The sequence below is a fragment of the Canis lupus genome, chromosome 8 (assembly GCF_003254725.2).
Source record: "Canis lupus dingo isolate Sandy chromosome 8, ASM325472v2, whole genome shotgun sequence".
In the NCBI taxonomy this organism is placed as follows: domain Eukaryota; kingdom Metazoa; phylum Chordata; class Mammalia; order Carnivora; family Canidae; genus Canis; species Canis lupus.
In genome coordinates, this window is record NC_064250.1 from 2193487 (window position 1) to 2216111 (window position 22625).

The window sequence follows — 22625 nt, forward strand, 5'->3', positions numbered from 1 at the left end:
TATTTTGTAGGGTTTTGTGTTTTGTTTTTGTTTTTACAAATCTTGCACATACTTTAATACATTTAACTCTGAATATTTCTGTTTTTGAATGCTGTTGAAAAGACTTTTACCTGTTTTTTTATGTTTATATTGTATGGGTATATATTTTATTTATACATTTTGATTATAAATGTAATACTATAATGCAATAATGCTATTACTGCTGTGGGAAACAACAGAAAAACCAAAAATTAAATTTCCTTGCTGCCTACAGCCCACTGACAAGTCCTTGAAACAGCTCCTCTGGGAGCTCAGCTGCCTCAATGTTGACACTTAGCTAAGAGCAAAAGTGTCTTAGCCTGACTCCCTGGAACCTGTAAGTCTACTTTAACATACAAAAATTCCTTTTGAGACTTCCTTTATCTCTACTCCCCAAGATACATATTAGCGATCATTCTCCAAGCATATGGCTCCCTGGTACACATTTGAAGGGTCTCATGATTGAGGGTTTACTGGATAGTAACAAATGACCTTTTTCTTTTTCTTTTTTTTTTAAATGACCTTTTTCTAACAAAAGCTTGCCCCCTCAAAGTCCTGGAAACCTTGCTTCCAAAATTCCTTAGAGATTCTTGCCATCCCTAACCTGCTCCCAGCTTGAAAGTATATAATCAGCTACTCCTCATGACCCAAGTGCAGCTATTTCTGCCCAGAGGTAAAACCATCTTTTTGCATTGAAAACATCTCAAGAATTCTTTCTTGGCTCTCAGCTCTGAACTCCAATATTTTTACATCATTATATACTTTTGTGTATATGGTCTTTTTTGTATATTTTTTATTGGAGTTTTATTTGCCAACATATAACACCCAGTGCTCATCCCATCAAGTGCCCCCCTTTATGCCCATCACCCAGTCACACCATCCCCCCGCCCATCTCCTCTTCCACTACTCCTTGTTCGTTTCCCAGAGTTAGGAGTCTCTCATGTTTTGTCACCCTCTGTTTTTTCCTACTCATTTTATGTGAACATTTGTTTTGGTTTCTCTTTAGTATATACCAGGGAGTGAAATTGCTGGGTCAGATGGTAACTGTGCTTAACTTTTTAGGAACTACTAGATTGTTTTCCATGTTGCTGTACCATTTACGTTCCTATCAGCATAATATGAAGGTTTCTACTTTTTTAATATCCTCATCAACATTTTGTCCTTATGTGGCCTTTTAATCATAGCCATCCTAGTGGATGTGAAGCGGTATTCCATTGTGTTTCATTCCTTGCTTCTCACTGATTTGGATTTCCTGGATGATAGTGATACTGAGCAATTCTCCATGTTTATTGGCCATTTATATATCTTCTTATGGGAAATGGCATTCCCTCATTCTCTTCTTATGAGAAGTGGGTATTTGGATCCTTTACTCATTTTTTTATTTATCTATTCATTTATTTTTGGAGAGGGGGAGGGGCAGAGGGAAAGAGAGAAACTTAAACAGACTCCATGCCCAACATGGAGCCTGATGTGAGGCTCAATCTCACAACCCTAAGATCATGACCTGAGCCAAAATTAGGAGTCTGACACTTCACTGACTGAGTCACCCAGGTGCCCCCAGATCCTTTACTCATTTTTTTAAAAGATTGATTGATTGATTTATTTCAGAGAGAGTCAGCCAGAGTGGGGAGGGGCAAGAGAGAGGGAGAAGGTCTTAAGCAGACTCCATGCTAAGCATGGACTCTGACACAGGACTCAGTCTCATGATTCTGAGATCATGACCTGAGCCAAAACCAAGAGTTGGATGCTTTATTGACTGCACCACCCTTTACTCATTTTTAAAAATTGAACTGTCTTTTTATTATTGAGTTTTGGAAGTTATTTGTATGTTCTAGATATAAATCACTTGTCACATATATGATTAACAAGTACTTTCTCCTCTTTTGTGTGTTGCCTTTTCACTTTTTTTGATGGTGTCTTTTGAGGCACAGCAATTTTTAATTTTGATGATGTCTAATTTATTGGTTCTTGTGCCCTTGGGTTTCATAAGTATGAGGCCATGGTCATGGCTTTTTCAAGGTCATGACATCTTATGCCTGTATTTTCTTCTAAATGTTTGATAGTTTTAGCTCTCTTAGGTCTTTGATTCATTTTGAGTTATGTTTGTATATAATATGAGATAGGGGTTCAAATTATTTGTTTCACATCTAGATAACCAGTTGTTTTAGCACCATTTGTTTTAGAAGCTATTCTTTCACCATTAAATTGTCTTGACACCTTTATAAAAAATCAATTGACAATAAATGTGAAGGGCTATTGCTTCTCAAATTATAATTTCCAAGTATTGCTTCTAGCATAAATAAATACAATTTAAAAAATATATAATTTATGTCCTTTGACCTTGCAAAACTACTTATTGGTTCTAGTAAATTTTGTGTACATAGATTTCTTATAATTTTCTATATAGTTGACATCCTCTTATCTTCTGATAATGATGGTTTTATTTCTTCCTTTCCAGACCAGATGTTTATTTCTTTTCCCTGCCTTATTCCATTGGCTAGAATTTCCAGTGTAATATTGACTTAAAGCATTAAATACAAACAACCTTGCCATTTTCCCAAATTAAGGAAGTTTTATTCTATTTCTGATTAACTGAGAATTATCTTGAATTGTTGTTGAATTTTTTCAATTAATTTTCTTCTCTGCATGTAGTTATATTATTATATATTTTTCTCTTTTAGTATGTTAATAAGGTTATGATAATGTTAGTTGACTTTTGATATTAAACCAACCTCAAATTTCCTGAATTAAATCTCAATTTGTCATATTTTATTATTTTTAAATACATTGCTAGATTCATTTTCTTATTTTCTTTTTTCTAGATTTAATTTCTGAAATTGTTTCTATGGTTGTGAGAGTTATGGATATGCAGTTAAAATGTCCTTTTCTAATTCTGCTATTAGGGAAATCCTGGCCTCATAAAACTTGTTGGGAAGTGCTCCTTTCTTTTCTATTTTTAAATTTTTAAAATTAAAATTTTTGTTTTGGAGAGAGAGAAGTGTGAGTGGGATGGTGAGAGGCAGAGGGAGAAGGAGAGAGAGAATCTTAAGCAGGCTCCATGCTCAGTGTGGAGCCTGACACAGGGCTTAGTCTCACAACCCTGAGATTAAGCCCTGTGCTGAAATCAAGAGTTGGATGCTTAACAAACTATGCCACCCAGACGCCCCCTGTCCTCTTTTCTATTTTTTGAAAGAACTGTGTAGAATTGTTATGAATATGTAGTTGAATATTAGGTAGAATTCACAGTGAAGCAGTAAAGTTATCAAGTGCTATGGTATTATTTATAGAAAGAATTTAAACTATAGATTTACTTTCATGATTTAATTTAGCTTATGTATTTATTCTTAAATGAGCTTAGATAGCTATAGGAGTTTGGTAGTTGTGTCTCTTAGAAATTTGTTCATTTTATGTGCACTAATTGGTTAGTGCACATAAAATTTTTAAAAAATTAAAAAATTTTTATTTAATTAATTTATTTTTAAGCAGCTCTACTTTCTGGTGACTCCAAAATTCAGGCCTCTTAGGGAAAGTCTATAGGAAGGTCTTTTGTCCCAATTATAGATAAATACTTTTCTGAGTTTTATGTGGTTTGACAGTAAAAGAGACAGAAATATTTGTGAGTCCTTTACCACTGGAAGTAATCAAACAGCAGAGGGCACTTGCAGGCACTTGTTGCATTCCAGAATGACAACCATCCTTTTGTGGAAGAATGGAGCCTGGGAGGATGAGACAATCTTTGCAGACATTTCCAACCAGGGGAATATATGCTATTGGGAGCAAAACAACAGTGTTGAGGAGAAGTATAGATCATGATGTTGAGGATGTTTATATTTTTGAATAATTATGTGTTGTGTACCTCACATATGTTAGTTTTTATCCTCAGAAGAGGGCTATGAGATAGACATCACCTGATTTTACAGATGAGGAAACTGAAACTCTGAGAGTATAGTGTGCTGCTAATTTTGTGTCCTCGCCCCTTCCCACATAACATTCATCCTCCACTCTGCTTTTTCACCCCAGGAGGCTGATTGCTGTGAAGTGCCACGGGGAGCCACTGTCAGGGGATCAAAATGTGGAAAGGTTCAAGTTCAAGTCAGGGTATTTCTTTTCTGTTTCCTTGTGCTTCTGCACCATGTCTCTGATAGTGGCTGCTTCAGCTCATGCTGGATCCCAGTAGCACTCTTTCCTCTGCTCATCCCTTCAGGCCTGTGATTACCAGGTCCTGGCTGCCTCTACTGTAAAGGTAACAATCACTTTGTTAGCTCCCTTAACTCTATCAGATTCTCTCAACTCTGGAACAACTACTGCACTAAAGTCTGATCGCTTGTATGATGTGAGTGATAGATTCCTAACTGATATGATAAACAAAATGTCCAGAATTAGTTAACTAGACCTGATTTTGGTTGAGCAACTTTGTCCCTAATGGCTGGTTTGGGTAAGCAAACAAGTCAAAAGACAGGGTAGAGAGTGTCTCATTCTCTCATTCAGCCAGTAGTGAGATGAGGTGTTGGCTCTGGCAGCACTGAGATGTGTCCCGGATCTAGAAAGAAGAGGTAGCAGGGGCCTAGAGACCCTGGTTCTTGTTCTAGATTTGATGGCGAGTTGCAGAGCAACCTTGAACTGTTCCTTTTCTGGGGCCCTCGGCATTCAAATTTCAAGGGCAGCTTCTTCACTTCTTGGGGTTTCAGAGTACCTATAAGGAAATGATTTTGAAAAGTGCAAAACAGAACAAGTATATAAGATAGCTTTGTTTTCATTGTTATCAATAGTGGAGTCTGCAGGCTGTGGGGTTAACTATTCTGTCCATTTCAGTTCTGAGCTTGAAATGAGATGAGAAAAATTAGCAGAGCTTTCCATCCTCTGCTCCTTCAGGGTTGCCTACTCCTCTTCCATACTGGGCTTTGTTCTTCTTTTTTTTTTTTTTAATTTATTTATTTATGATAGTCACAGAGAGAGAGAGAGAAAGAGGCAGAGACACAGGCAGAGGGAGAAGCAGGCTCCATGCACCGGGAGCCCGATGTGGGACTCGATCCCGGGTCTCCAGGATCGTGCCCTGGGCCAAAGGCAGGCGCCAAACCGCTGCGCCACCCAGGGATCCCCATACTGGGCTTTGGGGATGGGAGGACTCAGCCTGATGTGGCCACCAATGGTCCTCATTTAAGGCTTGTTCAGGTCCTACTGGACAGAGAGCAGATTTCTAGCTTTTAAGAAGAGGACAAATTAAATCTGCAGCAGCAATGAGCTTACTTTGGCATTTTTCATGATTTTTGCAGCATTAAAAACTTTTGTCAATGTTTGTATTTAATAGCTTCTGCCTTGGTGAAATTATTGAGGTTCCCAACTGTGATTTCAATGGTTCTTAGAGTAGTAGAATATTTGTAAATTGTTATAAGAAATTAATAGCAACCTAATAAATGGAGGGAAAAATAGTAGAACAGGAATCAATGACTACAAATTTAAGTGAAATAAAAGAAGGAAAACGTATATATGTTTGGATAACTAAATAGATATATATAGATGTATAGATATGCATTTTTTACTTTGACAACTTTGTTTATTTGATACAGCAGGGAAACCTGATAGAAACATAGTCTTGTTTTCTACTGTGATAATTATTTCACAAAGGAATAAGAGGAATCCCCGTCCCTGCCCTACACTCCAGTGTATTTCTGAAAACTAGTCCCAATACTTCTTGAAGAGCCTTTGATTATGTGTTTCAATGTCTGAGTACATGGCTCAAAATCAAATACATATCATTGGAGATCCAGTGCCCCCTACGCTTCTAACTGAAACCAGAAATCTAGAATTTTATGTAAAATTTTCTTTTTTTTTTTTCTAGTAGACAATGATTTTATTGCTTGAGTACATAGCCAAATTTATGCGACCAGGGCAGAGGCTGTGGATGACTCGTATTTCCAATTGGGAGGGAGGACTCTTTTGGTCTTATAATATCGAGCCAATCGGTGAATACGGCTCTCAATCAGAATCAGTCAGAATTTGGCATCCTTATCCTTTCTGTTCCTCTCAAGATGCTTTCGAACAGCAACAGCTTTCTTAATCAAATGGTACAGATCCTCAGGGAGATCAGGTGCAAGTCCCTTGGACTTAAGAATTCTCAAGATTTTATTGCCTGTCACAAAACGTACTTGTGCAACACCATGGGAGTCTCTCAGGATCACACCGATCTGCGAGGGAGTCAGACCCTTCTTGGCCAGTTTGTAGATCTGCTCCTTCACGTCGTCGGACGTCAGCTTCAGCCAGGTGGGGACGCTGCGGCGGTAGGGCAGAGCCGACTGGGACAGGCCCTTCCCGGGAGCGTGCATGCGACCCATGATGGCGGCGGAAAAGCAAAATTTTATTTTTTAAAGGATGAAAACATTTATGTTAAAAGCACACACTCTGCAGACCTAGCCAAAACTACTAGGGTGAACCTATGAAATTACCTTTTGTGAGGCCATGCATTGGCTATTTGCCACCTTCAGTCTAAGCTAACAAATTTTGGGGGCGAGGAGCAGTAGTACATTTTTAAACTGAGAAGTAATGTGTGTTGAGTGCACTGATACTGAATTCAAGTGCCTTGAATCTCCCATTTGTACACACTTGTGTCTGTATACCCATCACTCAAATAGAGATGGGGACATTTCAGTACTCAAAAGATGCCCCTGTGCCCTCCCCCTGTCAATGCTCAGTCCCCCATTAAGGGGATTTTAAACAGAGGAAATGACCTAATAAAGGTGGGGGCAATGAGCCTCCCTGAGGGCAGGAAGGGAAAACAGGATTTGGGGGGTTCAGGATGGTGGAAGGAGACCTTTACTGCCTTGTACATACCCCGAGATGCTGGGTAGATGACAGCTTCTTAGCATTCTTAGAAAAGCTTCCCAGATATTGGGTATGCTGAGTCTGAGAGGGCCTGAGATGGGCTTGGTGGGGAGAGATTAGAAGCACAGCTTTGGACTGGACCACACAGGCCACGGGCCGTGGGTCGGCTGGGAGCCTGGAAACTGACAGCCCCAAAGACTGAAGACATTTGAAAGTGTGAGGGTTCCTGAACTACAGAGGTGGGAGGTGCTATAGCCCAGCCACAAAAGTTGATGACAAAGTGGATAGGAGACAATAAATGAGCCAGATTCATTTATTTAGGCTAAAACAGACATGTAGTGCCTATATTTCTTGCACTGAATGTCAAGAAGCAAAATCATATGTGTTATATTTATTTTATTTAAATTTTAATGGGTAGAGCCCAGCCTGACGGGCTGTATGCCAGGTGTATTGACTGAAGTTCTGATCTAGCCCTGTTTCTAGCCTGAGAAGGGTTTGCACAAATGAGGCAAAATTTCAGCTACTTTGCAGCCCCTCGATGAACCAGCTTCCAGATTTCTTTTTTCTCGTAGATTTTTTTTTCTAATACACAAAAGGGAGGCTGTGGGTAGGGGAGACCTGGTAAGGGATTCAAGCCCATCAGTGAAGAGCTACTAAGGATTGCAACTTTTTTCTAGTTGCAGGGAGGGAATTGGCACCCCTCAGTAGTAAGAGAAAATGCAAATGCCTTTTTCTCTGTGAAATCAGCATGTCAGCAAATGCCCGATTTTCACCTGGTAACTACTGGCACAGTATTAGTGATGCTGCAGAGTTCTCTTTTGAACATCATCTGGTTCCTGTTGGCCTCTGAGCCTCTCAGATGAAAAGTGGCTTTGTTTAGGCATGTGCTAATGCCTGCTATTGTAACTCTACTTGCTTACCTCTTCTCTCCACTCCCAAGGAGCAGACTTGGAGTCCTGTCCTTTTATTCAAGGTGACTGAGTAGACAGTGGTCTCCCCAGTAATCAAGGGTGCACCAACAGCTTCCTATGCCTGGCCAGGTTTGACAGAGCCAGCTCTCCAGACCTCAGTTCTCTCCAACCTCCACTACAAAGTATGCACTCAAACGAAAGCTTAGGTTAGAATGTTTGCTCCAGGAGGTACTCTTCAATCAAGGGGCCTTTGCCAAATGGTAAAATGTGAGCAGCATAAAGGGGTATTTATAGGTTTAGGAGGAAGCCACATATCTTCAGGTAACTTTCACATTACAGGTACCAGTTATGAGCTAAGGGCACAAAGAACCAGTCATTAGCTTAGTGATCTGGGACTAGGTTTCCACTTGTTCCCACAAGGTTCTCTGCCTCTATTTACTATCTCTGTAGGAAGTGACAAGCTTTCTTAGACTGGCTCAAGCTAAAAAGGACGAATTGGCTCAGCAACAAAGAATTTTCAGGTTTCAGATATGACTGAATTGAGATGCTAAACAGATGTGATATACCATCTCTTACCTTTTGCCTCTAATTCACAGCTTTGTTTCCTTTTGGACTGGTATCACTCTCAAGCAAGTTTTCCTGATACAGGAGCACCTGGGTGCCTCAGTGGTTGGACGCCTCCCTTTGGCTCAGGGCATGATCCCGGGGTCCTGTGATAGAGTCCCACGTCAAGCTCCCTGCAGGGAGCCTGCTTCTCCCTCTGCCTGTTTCTGCCTCTCTGTGTGTGTCTCTCATGAATAAATAAATAAAATCTTAAAAAAAATTTCCTAATACAGTGGATCTCAGCAGTTCCAGGCTTTCATCTGGCTACTTATAGAGTCAGCATGACAACTCCATGTGCCATCACCAGAAGGATCTACCATCCCCTTGACACCAGTCACTAACCAGGCTGGGGCTTCAACCAACACATGGCTGGCCCTCCACCTGGGAGTTTCCTTATACTTCCTAATCATAGAGGCCTCCTTCCTTTCAGATCTTCCTGTGGTTCTCATTAGTCCTGTCCCTGTGCTACCCAAACCTTTCACAGGGTCCTGGTAAATCAAGGGAAACATAAATGTGACAGGTGACTGTAAAGCTGCCTGCTACCTGGTACCTATGTAGAGTAGCCCCAGATGCTTTAGCCCCTATGCTTGGGGACAGGTCTTAAAGCAAGAGGTATTAGACTCTTGTATTGACTTCACAGTAACCTTTTCATACGGCCATAGGATATGACTTAGAGAAGCATCACCTGTACCATGTAGGTATGTTTGCTGTCTCTCCCAGGAATGAACTGCGTGTTCATGAGTGCATGCATGTGTGTATGTACATGCACACATGTGTCCACCTCCTGGGATTTATGTACTGTTTGTGCTTATGCATCTTGTGCTGCCACTTGGCAGGTACTCTGTAACAGTAAGGTAGCCATCACTACTGGGGAGCCAATTATCTATAAGGTAGCATTAGAGATAACTGTTAAGCATTAGTGATTTAGTAGAAGTTGTTTCTATGAGAACACAGAAGGGAAGTGGAATGTGGGCCTAGGAATGGAAGCATGTGGTACTAAGCAAAGACCCATAGAAGAGCATCCAGTCTGAGCTGCCTTCAGCATGAATCATGTCAGTCTACATGAATCCCCGTAACCCTCTATGTCTTCTCTTTGCAGTTGTCCACCGTGGAGCCCTCCACTCTTCGCTTGTTGGCTGTGAGTCCCCACTTGTATTTAGAGTTGAGCCCAACTCCCTACCTTACTGCAATAGTCCTGTCACCAGTCTGGTGACTAGTCTGGTGACACAGAAGACTATGACTAGTCTTTACTGTTTCAACAAATGTCACAATAACTTTTTCTGTAACACCCCATTCCCTACAAGTTTCACCTAAGAAAAGATTTGCATGAGACCTTCCTTTTCAGGCTCTACATCAAGGGAACCCTACCTAGTACAGAAGTCAAGCTCAGCTATGATCTCAGGGGAAGCCTAATCCTGGACCCATCCTGTGGGGAGTTCTGAAGCATAAATGACACCTCAGAGCTTGTCCCGCCTTGAGGCAAAGGACCCTCACACCAGCCATTGGCCACAGATCCTGGGGGTGAGAGCTGGAGAATAAACCTTCCAGACACCCTTGGCTGGCTGAGTGGTCAAGGTGGCCCCAGAGCCCCCCAGAAAAGTGCCTCAAGACCATTGCAGGCGGGAACTTTTGGTACCAAAGTCTGCAACATAAGGTATGGGCACACTAAGCCAATAAAACAAGATTCATGGGGATTGAGTGGGTTACCAACACGGTTCACCTCAAAGGGCAAAGAAATAAGGCTGCAGAAAGTGTGTGGAACCAGAATTCTAAATTGGTGCCACCTTAACTACTGGCAGTCATAAGGATATTCTAATGAGCTGACAATAGGTTGCTGTTTATCAATTTGTTGCTACTTATATAACAAGAAGTACAGAATACTTACAAATCCTTGTAATGGGGATCCCTGGGTGGCGCAACGGTTTGGCGCCTGCCTTTGGCCTAGGGCGCGATCCTGGAGACCCGGGATCGAATCCCACGTCAGGCTCCCGGTGCATGGAGCCTGCTTCTCCCTCTGCCTGTGTCTCTGCCTCTCTCTCTCTCTCTCTTTCTGTATGACTATCATAAATAAAAAACAAAGAACAAAAAACACAAAACCCCCCCCAAATCCTTGTAATGAAATATTTTCCCTTTATTGAAGCAGTGTTTGGACCTAAATCATAAATTCAAATTAGTTTCTTTTTCTAAAGTTATAATGACTTGAAATTTTATTTGATTTGGCCCCAAAGTATTACCTGAAAAGCAATTTTATTGTTTTATAGTTTAAATCATCTGTGTGAAATAAAATTCATTAACCTTATTTACATGTGTGTAAAAATTATGACACTGTAACCAACTAACATTTCTTTTTTTTTTTTTTTAATTTTTATTTATTTATGATAGTCACAGAGAGAGAGAGAGAGAGAGGCAGAGACGCAGGCAGAGGGAGAAGCAGGCTCCATGCACCGGGAGCCTGATGTGGGATTCGATCCCGGGTCTCCAGGATCGCGCCCTGGGCCAAAGGCAGGCGCCAAACCGCTGCGCCACCCAGGGATCCCCTCTTTTTTTTTTTTTTTTTAATTTTTATTTATTTATGATAGTCACAGAGAGAGAGAGAGAGAGAGGCAGAGACGCAGGCAGAGGGAGACCAACTAACATTTCTAAATAGCATTTCTAAATGCTTTTTATAGCATAACATTTGTACTGTAGCTTTGTTACCAACATCTCTGAACCCACTTAGCACCGGAAATTTCCAACTTTGCCTAAAACTTGAGTAATTGAGTTGTCTGGCCAGACGATGCCTCACGTGAAAACCATGTCTTCTCCTCCAGGGACTGAGGGAACAGTGGCTCACTGAGGCCTACTTTTGCATAGTCTTCTTAGGATGGTGGCAGAGAGCTGACCCCCAGAGGGTCTGGTCTGGAGATCATAAGCTGGGAAATGTCATCAAACTTTGGGATCTTTCTTTCAGAGCTCCTCTCTGAAAAGGCACAAACTTGACAATCTTTGGACATTCTTTGTGTCTTGGTAAACACAGTGTCAGAGAGCCTTTCAAGAAAGCCTTACAAGCCTCAAGGAATGAACATGCAGTTCTCGGAGTGGTTAAGACATGCTAGCCATGAAGCTCAGTGCAGTGCATCAATCTCAGGCTTGGGCTTGAGACCAGGCTTTGCCACTTGCTACCTTTGTGATACCCAGTTCAAATCCCCTATCACATGGACTCTTCACAGGTCCTCTGCTCCCACACTGCCCCTGCCTGTAATATTTCCTTCATTTTATAGCCAGAATGATTAATTTGAAGCATGAGGATGATTGTATCACCTAATTAATAAGCTTCCCATTGGTTTTCTATTGCTGCCTCATAGGCAAAGACATTATGTTTAACAAAAGGCCCACCTCCACTGCTTGTGTCCTCTAGCTGCACTGCCCTTCACTGACCTTTGTATTTACCATTCTTCATCTGGGGAAGGTGAAGATGTTGTATGTGCTGTTCCTCTGATGAAACAGTGTTCTTCCCTCCCTTGTTGGCCAAGTCATCTCTTAACTCATCATTCTGGTTTCAAATCAAGGTCACTTCAACTTTCTTGACTGGATCAAATCCCCTGCTGCAGACCCCCACGAGCTCCTTTAGAGAAGCTTGCTGACATTCTACTTTCATGACCAGCACCACAATCACAATTTTCCATTTGCTATTGTATTATATCATCTTTTCCTTAACTGAAGTCTCTGTGAGGGCAAGGGCTACCATAGCTCGGTGTCTGCACCTTTTGTTAATATATTGAATTAATGATGAACAAGAATGACTTCAAGGTTTCCTTACTCTAAGATAGGAGAATTTATTCCTCCAATATCTCTGTAAGGTTAATAGTATATGAAAAAATATATGTATATACATATACATGATATATGTATATATATGTATATACATATACATGATATATGTATATATCATGTATATACCGGGATACACCCCAGGTATCCCCATTGTCCCTTGGGGATACTTTGGGCTCTGGGTGGGAGCCAGCAGTGGTGGGGCAGGGCAGGAGTCCAGCAAGGTGTCTGGGCATACATGTCTGAGAGTAGGAAAACCACACCATTGCACCTTGCCTTTGACTTCCTAACATTCAGGTCAGTGAATCACACAGGGTAAATCGTGAAGAGAATTAAAGCAGTTCATTGCTCTTGGACTGTGTCTTGAATTTAAGTTCCTCTTGAGGTTAAAACTGTCCATTTGAGATAAGAAAGCTAGATGAAACTCTCCCACCCAACAGGTACTGCTCCTCAAGACCCAGCTTTCCCCAGGTGTCTGGATAGAACTGAGCCTCCTGCCTTTCTGTGAACTGGCTCATTTATTCGAGAACATTACTGATGAAGGTTTTTTACTATTTCTTTGGCTTTGGCTGATCTTGCATTTGGGTGTTCAGACCACAGTGACAGTGGATCTTTGCAAAAGTCCCTCCAGTTTCCTGCTTATCAACAAGAGGGATACTTGACTAGTACCTCCAGGAAGTTCATGATCATTTTGGGTGTTAGTTTCTGAAGGACACATAGAGGACTCTGAGGACTGTTACCCAGCCTTGGCTCTTTACAGAGCTGGGCAGGTTAATCTTTCTTTCAAAGAGGAAGCAGTATGCCAAGTGGTCCTGGCTCCACAAAGGATGAAGACTCCAGCCTTGGTCCTGCAGATGACCAGCTTGATGACTTTGGCCTATGGCCTACTTTCTTCCAGCTGTGGTTGAACGTGCTCATGTTGGGTGATGTCAACTCTCATTCTCCAGAATCTTCTGACCCTGGCTATTTCCACAGTAGTTCTGGAAGCTCTGGGCCTTTGGAAGTTTCCCAGACCCACTACTATATTGCACAGGTGGGGGCAGAAGGCTTTTCATTCACAGCCTTGAATCATGGTGAGTGTATTTCTGCTATGACACAAACTCTGTGTTCTTTTCTGTCAGTGGACCCAAGGCAGCTTTCTTTTCCATATACTCCTTTCCCTGGTCACTGCTGGGGCTGGGGAGGAGAGAGGATGAGCCCAGCACTGTTCCACACAGTGCCTCGTACATGTAGATTCATGCCGGCTCATTGAGAATAATATTCATCAGCAATCCTTCCAGATCTCTTTGTGCCATTAACTCTGTGCTAATGCCTGGAGGCTCTGGTCCTTTGTTGTTTGGTTTGCTTCTGTGTGACTGAGCAGAAATTATGACTCTGTGATCTCACTGGCATTTCCAGGTTTTTATTAGTCCTGAAAACATGCCTGCCTTGCAATTCAGTGCACTGGGAGCCTGAGTTTTTCCAAGTCTCATGGCTCTCAGGTTAGAGTGGGATTGCAAAACAATAGTTAGACTTTACTGGCCCTGTGAAGGACCTTACCTCTGAAAACTTTCCTCTCCAAGTAGTTTGGAAAATACCTGAGGTATGCCTCATAGCAATCTGAAAATTATCATTCATGTTGGTAGAGTTGAATAGTGTTCTCCCAAACTCATGTTTATCTAAATCTCAGAATGTGACCTTACTTGTAAATAGAGTCATTGCACATGTAATTATGATATCGTACTGAATTAGAGTGGGCCTTAAATCCAATGACTCGTGTTCTTATAAGAAGAGACACACGTGGAAAAGAAGATGTGAAGACGGGTCAGAGATTTCAGTGGTGCTCCACAAGCAAGGGATATTCAGGGCCACCAGAAGCTGAAGAAGCAGAGATTATATCCTTCCCTACAGACTTTGAAGGTGCATGGCCCTGCTGACACCTATGAATTTTGGACTTCTGGCCTCCAGAACTGTGAGAGAATAAATTTGTGTTGTTATAAGCCACTCAGTTTGTAGTTAATTTGTCACACAGCTCTAGTAAACTAGTTCAATATTCTTATACACCAGCCTTGCATCCCTATGCTCCTTCCACAGATCTATTTGAGGGTGAGGGCTCCCAATGCCACTGCTGCTGCCATCCTAGGTAGCAGCCCTACCCTCTGCTCACTTAGAAAGCATTTGGTTGCAAGTAAAATTTCTTGGGATAGCAGTGGCTTAAAGATTAAGAATTTACTTTTCTATAATTACAGTAAGTACAAAGGCAGGACATTTGAGTGGATTTTCAATAGCTCAGAGGCCTCTCATGGCTCTCTTATTGTTCCCCACCATGATTGCAAAATGGCTGCCAAGATCTAGGTATAATGTTCTTAGACAGAGCACCTACAAACAGGAAAGAATAAGGGACTCCCCAGTCATCTCTCTTATTTGGAGAAGAAAATATCCAAAGACTCCAGAAATTTCCACATTTCTTGACCAGAACTTGGTTACATGCTCCTGCTCTTGTTGCAAGGGAGACCTATAAAAAGAACTTCTGTGGTTGATAGTCTGTCTCACAGAAGGTGAGATGTTTAAACAAAACAACATGGAGAGATGGTTATTGGCTAGGATACAGGTTTTGCTTCCCTGGAGCAGGTTGGGCTGTGCTTTCTGTGGACTCACTTATGCTAGACCTGCTATACACCAAGAAGAACCTGGGAGAAGATTCTTGCTCACACTCTGCGGTCATGAGTCTTCTGCAATAGTCTGAATAAAGATCCCCAAAGATACCCACATCCTAATCCCCAGAACCTGTGACTATGTTGCCTTACATGGCAAAAGGGACTTTGCAGATGTGGCTAAATTAAGAGTCTATTGTCCTGTTGGGTCCAGTGTAACCACAAGAGTCCTTATAAGTTGAAGACAGAGGAGCAGAGTCAGAAGAGATATGACTATGGGAGCAAAGGTTTGAGTGATGTGACCATAAGCCTCTAGAAGCTGGAAATACAGGCAGCTCTTAGAATCTGGGAAAGGCAAGAAATGGATTTTCCCTTAGAGCCTCCAAAAGGAACAAATCTCTGTCAACATGTTGATTTTAGCCCAGTAAGATCCATTTTGGACTTCTAACCTCTAAAATGGTAAAATAATAAACCTATGTTGCTTTAATACACTGTGGTTGTTTGTTCTAGCAGCAATAGGAAACTAATGGAGCCCTGGAATTGTGCTGCTTGGGTTACTGGGCCTCACAGAGCTCCTGGAAAATGGCCCCTTCATCATCTTTCAGACTCTCCCTGGAGTCATCCATGTGTCCATAGACCTGGACTAGAAAACGAGTACATGTCATTTTCTCCATCTTTCCCCTTCACCTCATATTCCCCATTCCTTTATCCTCTCCATCCCTCCATTACCCATACTTCCCATGTGTCCCTTTCTCCCAATACCCGTATCCTTCCCATCCTCCCCATCTGCCCTTCCCTCATCTGCCTCCTCCTGTATTCCTTCACTCTCCCTACATTCCATCCTCCCCATCCTTACCATCCACTCTATTTTCACCATCCTCCTCATTTTCCCTTCCCCTATTCCCCATCCTCTCCATCCTCATCATCTTCCCCATCGCCCTATCTATTCCATCCTCACCATTTCCCCATCCTCCCCCTCCCTTTCCCCAGATTCTCACTCAGACATCCTCTGCCTTGCTGAAGCATTGTGGGGGTTATGCTAGTCTGCCCAGGGGTCAGGCCTACCTCTCTGCTGAGGCTCACTTGGGGACTTTGTTTTACAACACTCCTCACTTATGAGAGTTTGGCCCCCTTTTCTCTAATGTTCACAGTAAAGGCTCCTCATCGATATGACTCCTCTCTCACAGAAGAGAGGTGCCTATGACTAGAAAGTGCCAAGCCCCAGTGGCTGAGCAGTGAGAGGTGGAACAGCCAGGCCTGCAGGCCTTACCTCTTCTATAAGGAGTGGTGGCAAGAAGGAGTAAAGTTGCTCTCCAGCTAGGCTGGGGCCTGAACACAACAAACCAGTAGAGGAATGCTGGTGAGGGCAGCAGGACAGATGGCCTTCCCTGCCTCTCCCATCCCTGCCCGTCCCCCATCCCTGGTGAATAAGAATTGTAATTCAGAGCTGTGGTGCTGAGTATGAAAATAACAGTAAACTTCCTGGGTATGGTTCTGAGCATAAGATGAGATCACCAGCTTGGGAGTATTATGAAGAGGGTTTCTTCAGGCCCTGCCAGCCCAAGGAACTGGGCTTTCCTGGTGAGAAGAAGCTGATGCCCACTCTGCTTCAGCTAAGGGTGAATCTCCTGGAGTGCTCAGCTCCACAACTCCTTGTCTGAGAAGTGGCCAGGTCAACAGCTGTCCATTTCCCAAATTCCAGGCCACAGGGCTCTCTTCTTTCAACTTGAGGTTTATTGTCCTCTCTGCGGAGGGGATTCCTCTGCTTACTTACTGCCTGCTTCTGGCTCAAAGGGGAAGCAACACTGGGTCTTTTCTAAAGCATAAGTATTCTGCTGTAGGTCCCAGTCCCAACAGACTCAGCCCTCAAGGGCCCATGCAGACTGGACCAGAGGTAGTGACTGACCCAGCTCACAGGCCTGTGAGGCTAGTACTCACCATCCTGGAGATCACAAACCCAGTAGAGCCAGTGGGTGAGGAAAGGTTTTGAGAGGATGAACTATAATCAGGACTAACAACTGGACATGTGTCCAATACAAAGTTTGTCTACTAAGCACTGCCCAGAAAGAAGGTGAAATGTCCAGAGAACAAATGAATCTTACCTAGATTGACTAGAAGATTGGAGGAATTTATCTATCTTACTCATGTGTATTAAAAGTAAAGCAGAATTTTTTTAAATTTATTTTTTATTGTGAAATTTACCAACATACAGAATAACCCACAGTGCCCGTCACCCATTCACTCCCACTCCCCGCCCTCCTCCCCTTCCACCACCCCTAGTTCGTTTCCAAGAGTTAGCAGTCTTTACGTTCTGTCTCCCTTTCTGATATTTCCCACACACTTCTTCTCCCTTCCCTTATATTCCCTTTCACTATTATTTATATTCCCCACATGAATGAGAACATATAATGTTTGTCCTTCTCTGACTGACTTACTTCACTCAGCATAATACCCTCCAGTTCCATCCACGTTGAAGCAAATGGTGGGTATTTGTCATTTCTAATAGCTGAGTAATATTCCATTGTATACATAAACCGCATCTTCTTTATCCACTCATCTTTCGATGGACACCGAGGCTCCTTCCACAGTTTGGCTATTGTGGACATTGCTGCTAGAAACATCGGGGTGCAGGTGTCCCGGCGTTTCATTGCATCTGAATCTTTGGGGTAAATCCCCAACAGTGCAATTGCTGGGTCATAGGGCAGGTCTATTTTTAACTCTTTGAGGAACCTCTACACAGTTTTCCAGAGTGGCTGCACCAGTTCACATTCCCACCAACAGTGTAAGAGGGTTCCCCTTTTCTCCACATCCTCTCCAACATTTGTGGTTTCCTGCCTTGTTAATTTGCCCCATTCTCACTGGTGTGAGGTGGTATCTCATTGTGGTTTTGATTTGTATTTCCCTGATGGCAAGTGATGCAGAGCATTTTCTCATATGCATGTTGGCCATGTCTATGTCTTCCTCTGTGAGATTTCTCTTCATGTCTTTTGCCCATTTCATGATTGGATTGTTTGTTTCTTTGGTGTTGAGTTTAATAAGTTCTTTATAGATCTTGGAAACTAGCCCTTTATCTGATATGTCATTGGCAAATATCATCTCCCATTCTGTAGGTTGTCTTTGAGTTTTGTTGACTGTATCCTTTGCTGTGCAAAAGCTTCTTATCTTGATGAAGTCCCAATAGTTCATTTTTGCTTTTGTTTCTTTTGCCTTCGTGGATGTATCTTGCAAGAAGTTACTGTGGCCGAGTTCAAAAAGGGTGTTGCCTGTGTTCTCCTCTAGGATTTTGATGGAATCTTGTCTCACATTTAGATCTTTCATCCATTTTGAGTTTATCCTTGTGTATGGTGAAAGAGAGTGGTCTAGTTTCATTCTTCTGCATGTGGATGTCCAATTTTCCAAGCACCATTTATTGAAGAGACTGTCTTTCTTCCAGTGGATAGTCTTTCCTCCTTTATCGAATATTAGTTGACCATAAAGTTCAGGGTCCACTTCTGGGTTCTCTATTCTGTTCCATTGATCTATGTGTCTGTTTTTGTGCCAGTACCACACTGTCTTGATGACCACAGCTTTGTAGTACAACCTGAAATCTGGCATTGTGATGCCCCCAGATATGGTTTTCTTTTTTAAAATTCCCCTGGCTATTCGGGGTCTTTTCTGATTCCACACAAATCTTAAAATAATTTGTTCTAACTCTCTGAAGAAAGTCCATGGTATTTTGATAGGGATTAAGCAGAATGTTTTTAACAATTAAAAAGTACCTATGCAAGGCAATGCTTACTTTCAGAACATCATCATGCCTTCCTCAGCTAGTGATCTCTGCTCTCTATTCTTTCATCAAAATTCACTTCTATAGAACATAGTTTATCTAAGATGCTTTAGCCCAAGTCTGGAGTGTAGTCACTGTAACAGAGCAGTCCTGGACACACTGTTGGAGCCCTAGAGAATATTCATAGAATCCTAGGAGCTAGGGCTTAGGGGAGGTGGACTGATCCTGCCATGTGCAAATCAGCAATGAAGGGTTGGAAAGGAACTGTAGGATTGCCCAAACTGTCCCTCTAGGGGAGTTATCTTGAGGAAAACAGCCTTGCACAAGGTTACATGCCTTCCCAGAGCAACCCATATCCCCCAGGCCTTCATCCTACCAGGAGCATCTCTGCAGGACCACAGCTGCAGAGTTCCCTGCAAGGCTGACTGAGGCCTCTGCAGCCTAGCCCAGTGTTTCCCTCTCCCTAATCCTGATCCTTTCTCCCCTCTTCCAGTAGATGTTGATTCCTACAGTTTCTCCTAATAACATCCTGCCTGTTCTTCTCCGTGTCAGAGTCTGCTTTGAGGAATCTAAACTGTGATGGGATTCCCCTGGGTTTACAGTCAGTCTTAGTACCATGAAGTCAAACAGATGTTCAGATCATCCCATTATCACTGCAGACACCTCTGAGCTTAGGGACAGGGACAGGGGCTGCTGCTGAACAGCAGGCCTTGTCCTTAGGGCTTCCTTTTTTTCTGGCCTCTTTCAGGAAGCTCTCAGAGGGATTGATCTGCCAAGGGTCTGCCAGAATGGCTGGCTGCCAAGGTCCTGGGGCAGGGACACAGCTTTGTTCTGTGATGTTCAATGCTATGAATGTCCTAGGAAAATGATAGTGGAAGAGAGGTCAGTCTGCTTTGTATAAAGCCCTAGTGAGCAAAGCTTTGATCTTTTCCATGGGATGACTCTTCCTGGTATATTGAGCTCCACATTGAGAGCCCTGGGAGGGGGACTCTCCTGAAGGACCCCAGGAGTGAGGCTTGTTCTGGTGGGAGAACCATGACCTCTCCACTGTTGATTACAGAGAATTAAATTTCCTCCTGCCTGCCCATTGCTTCTCCTACTTTCACCCAAAAAGAAAAGAAAAATAAATGATAAAGGCCCAGGAAGAATTCTCCATTCATGCTGCATGATTTGCAAAATAATGACAACAGCTGCCAAGGATCTTTGATATTTTTATGTGACACCAATAAACCATTTTGCACTCCTCTCTGTCACCCCTCCAAGCTTACAGCTACTCATCTTTTTGCACAGAGAAGCAATTTTCCGGAACTTCATTCCTTTATTATAAGCAGAAGCATTAAAACAGCTCCCAGCTGGTCTTGCTTGTTATTTATTTATTTATTTATTTATTTATTTATTTATTTAAAGATTTTATTTATTCATTAATGAGAGAGAGAGGCAGAGAGGCAGAGAGGCAGGCAGAGGGAGGGAGAAGCAGGCTCCATGCAGGGATCCCAACATGGGACTCGATCCTGGGTCTCCAGGATCCCACCCTGGGCTGAAGACGGCACCAAACCGCTGAGCCACCGGGGCTGCCCTGGTCTTGCTCTTTAAACGACAGTCTTCAGTCCCCTACTTCCTCTAGTAGCATCCCCTCCCTCTGTTCTGTGTCTAGTAGAGCCATCAAGGGACATTGCACTGGGAATGAATGTTACCTGACTGTAGTTTTCTAAGGATTTTTATTTTACCAATTCCCTAAACATAAAAGTTCTGAATCCTTATGAGACTGAAAATATATACACCTAGTTCTAGGACCTGCAGCCCTCATTCAGATTTGAAATCTGATTCATCAAAGGCTGGGGTTTTGGTGAAAACTAGCACCCTCTCTGCTGCTGGCCTTGAAAGTACAGCTGCCATTCTCCTTCTGATAGGGGCCTTTGTCTTGGGAGTGTTTATTGGTCAATAGGACATATATATCAATAGGATATAGAGACATTCTATATATACAAATTAATATAAGGAATTCACTTCTGGGATCCCTGGGTGGTGCAGTGGTTTGGCGCCTGCCTTTGGCCCAGGGCGCGGTCCTGGAGACCCGGGATCGAGTCCCACGTCGGGCTCCCGGTGCATGGAGCCTGCTTCTCCCTCTGCCTGTGTCTCTGTCTCTCTCTCTCTCTCACTGTGTGCCTATCATAAATAAATAAAAGTTTAAAAAAATTAAAAAAAAAAAAAAAGGAATTCACTTCTGTGATTATGGAGGTTGAGAAGTCCAAGATCAGCTGGAGACCCAGGAAAGACAATGGTTTAGTTCCAATCTGATTTTGAAGGCCTAAATACCAGAACAGGTGGTATAAACTCCAGTCAGAGTCCAAGACTGAAGGCAGAAGACTGATATTCCCTCTTGAAGATAGTCATGTAGAAAATCAGAATTCTTTCTTACTCAACCCTTTATTGTACACAGCCCTTCAGTGGATTGGATGAAGTCTACCCCCGGTGGAGTCAGCAATCTGCTTTATTCAGTCTACCAATTCAAATGCTAGTCTCATCCAGAAACACCCTCATAGATGTACCCAGAATAATGCTTAACCAAATATCTGGGCACCCTGTGGACCAGTCAAGCTGACACATAAAATTAACCATTACAGGAAGGAAGAGCTGATCATAGATGGACAATGCAAAGAAACCCCCGCATTTGTAAGTCCCTTGGCTAGTTTGGGACTAGAGAAGCAAAGAGCTCTTCTTCATGTGAGGAAGGGGCAGGCTTTGGGGCTATAGGTGAACAAGTGACACTGTGTTGGGTACCTCTTGATGCTTTCAGACTTTGGAGAACCGAAGAGGCATCTGTGTGTCTCACCTCCCCAGGCTTCAGATCCTGCAGTCCCCAACCACCAGCTTCTCTGGTCAAGTGCCCCTTGCCAGCTCCTGGCTCTGGCCTGTGACCCACAGTAGGATCAGGATTTTCACATATCCTGGGTTCACCCTGGCCATAAAGAAGGCATGGGCACTGATGCCTCCTCCTAAGGTTCTTTTTGTTTTGTTTTTACTTATTTATTTAAGTAATCTTTACACCCAACATGGTGCTCAAATTCACAAGCCTGAGATCAAGAGTAACAAGAATTTGGACTGTGCCAGCCAGGCACCCCTCCTAAGGTCTCATAGAGAAGCTGAAACTCAAGATTTTCATTTGGGAAAAAGGCCTCTAATAAGAAGGCAGAGATGGATTCTTATTAATTTAGGGATTCTTATCAGCTCCGAATAGTTAGAACTTGAAAATGGTGGCTTAAGTAACACAAAAGAGTAAAAGAAAAAAAAACCACAACATTTTTCTTTCAGGTAATAAGATGTAAGCAGCTTCAGGCTGTACAGTGACCCCACACTGTCACTAAGGACTTAGTTTCCTTTCATCTGTCAGCTCTGCTGATCTTTAGGGAAAGGTCCTCAAATTCACGACTTTAAGATGGCAGCCACTTGTTGGTGTGGCAGGGAGAAGGAAGAGAGTATGAGTGTGGCTGGGTGATGGGTGAGTGTAGGGCTAAAGAAGCCTGTCATCAATCAGCCTTTCCTCTTTTTAAAAGAATTTCCCGAAAGCTCCACCTCATGACTTTAGCTTATCTGATTAGTTATCTATATCTGTGAGTAAACAGGACATTCTTGGTAAAATCATGCATCTGTACATCAATATCCCATCCACCAGTTTGCTGATGCCCATGTCGTGTTCAGCGAGGTCACCTGTACTTCCTTCCCCTCTCACCTTTTCTTTTTCCTTAGCAAAAGTTTTAGCATGATGTCAATCTGGGGTTTTTTTTCCTTGCTCAGAACATCTCTGTTTTAGTTATAAGGGATGGAAATCTAATACATTAAGTCAGAAGGAAAATCTGTTGGCTTAAGCAGCCATGTTATATAGCATGAGGAGAAGTAGAGTAGAGCAGAGGTAGTTCTCCTTAATGATTCCTAAATCCACTGGAATGTTTTTCTACTCTTTCAGAACCTTTCTTTCTTTCTTTCTTTCTTTCTTTCTTTCTTTCTTTCTTTCTTTCTTTCTTTCTTTCTTTCTCTCTCTCTTCTCTTTATCTTTGCTTCCCTCTC

General features: G+C 42.6%; 1 protein-coding gene across 1 annotated transcript; it reads right to left on the bottom strand.

Moving 5' to 3' along the window:
* Positions 1-5836: 5836 nt before the first annotated feature.
* On the bottom strand, positions 5837-6373 carry LOC112657537 (40S ribosomal protein S13). Its single transcript, XM_025443586.3, is given in 1 exon segment — positions 5837-6373. A coding segment is annotated over 1 exon segment (456 nt). The 5' UTR covers positions 6351-6373; the 3' UTR covers positions 5837-5894.
* Positions 6374-22625: the final 16252 nt, after the last annotated feature.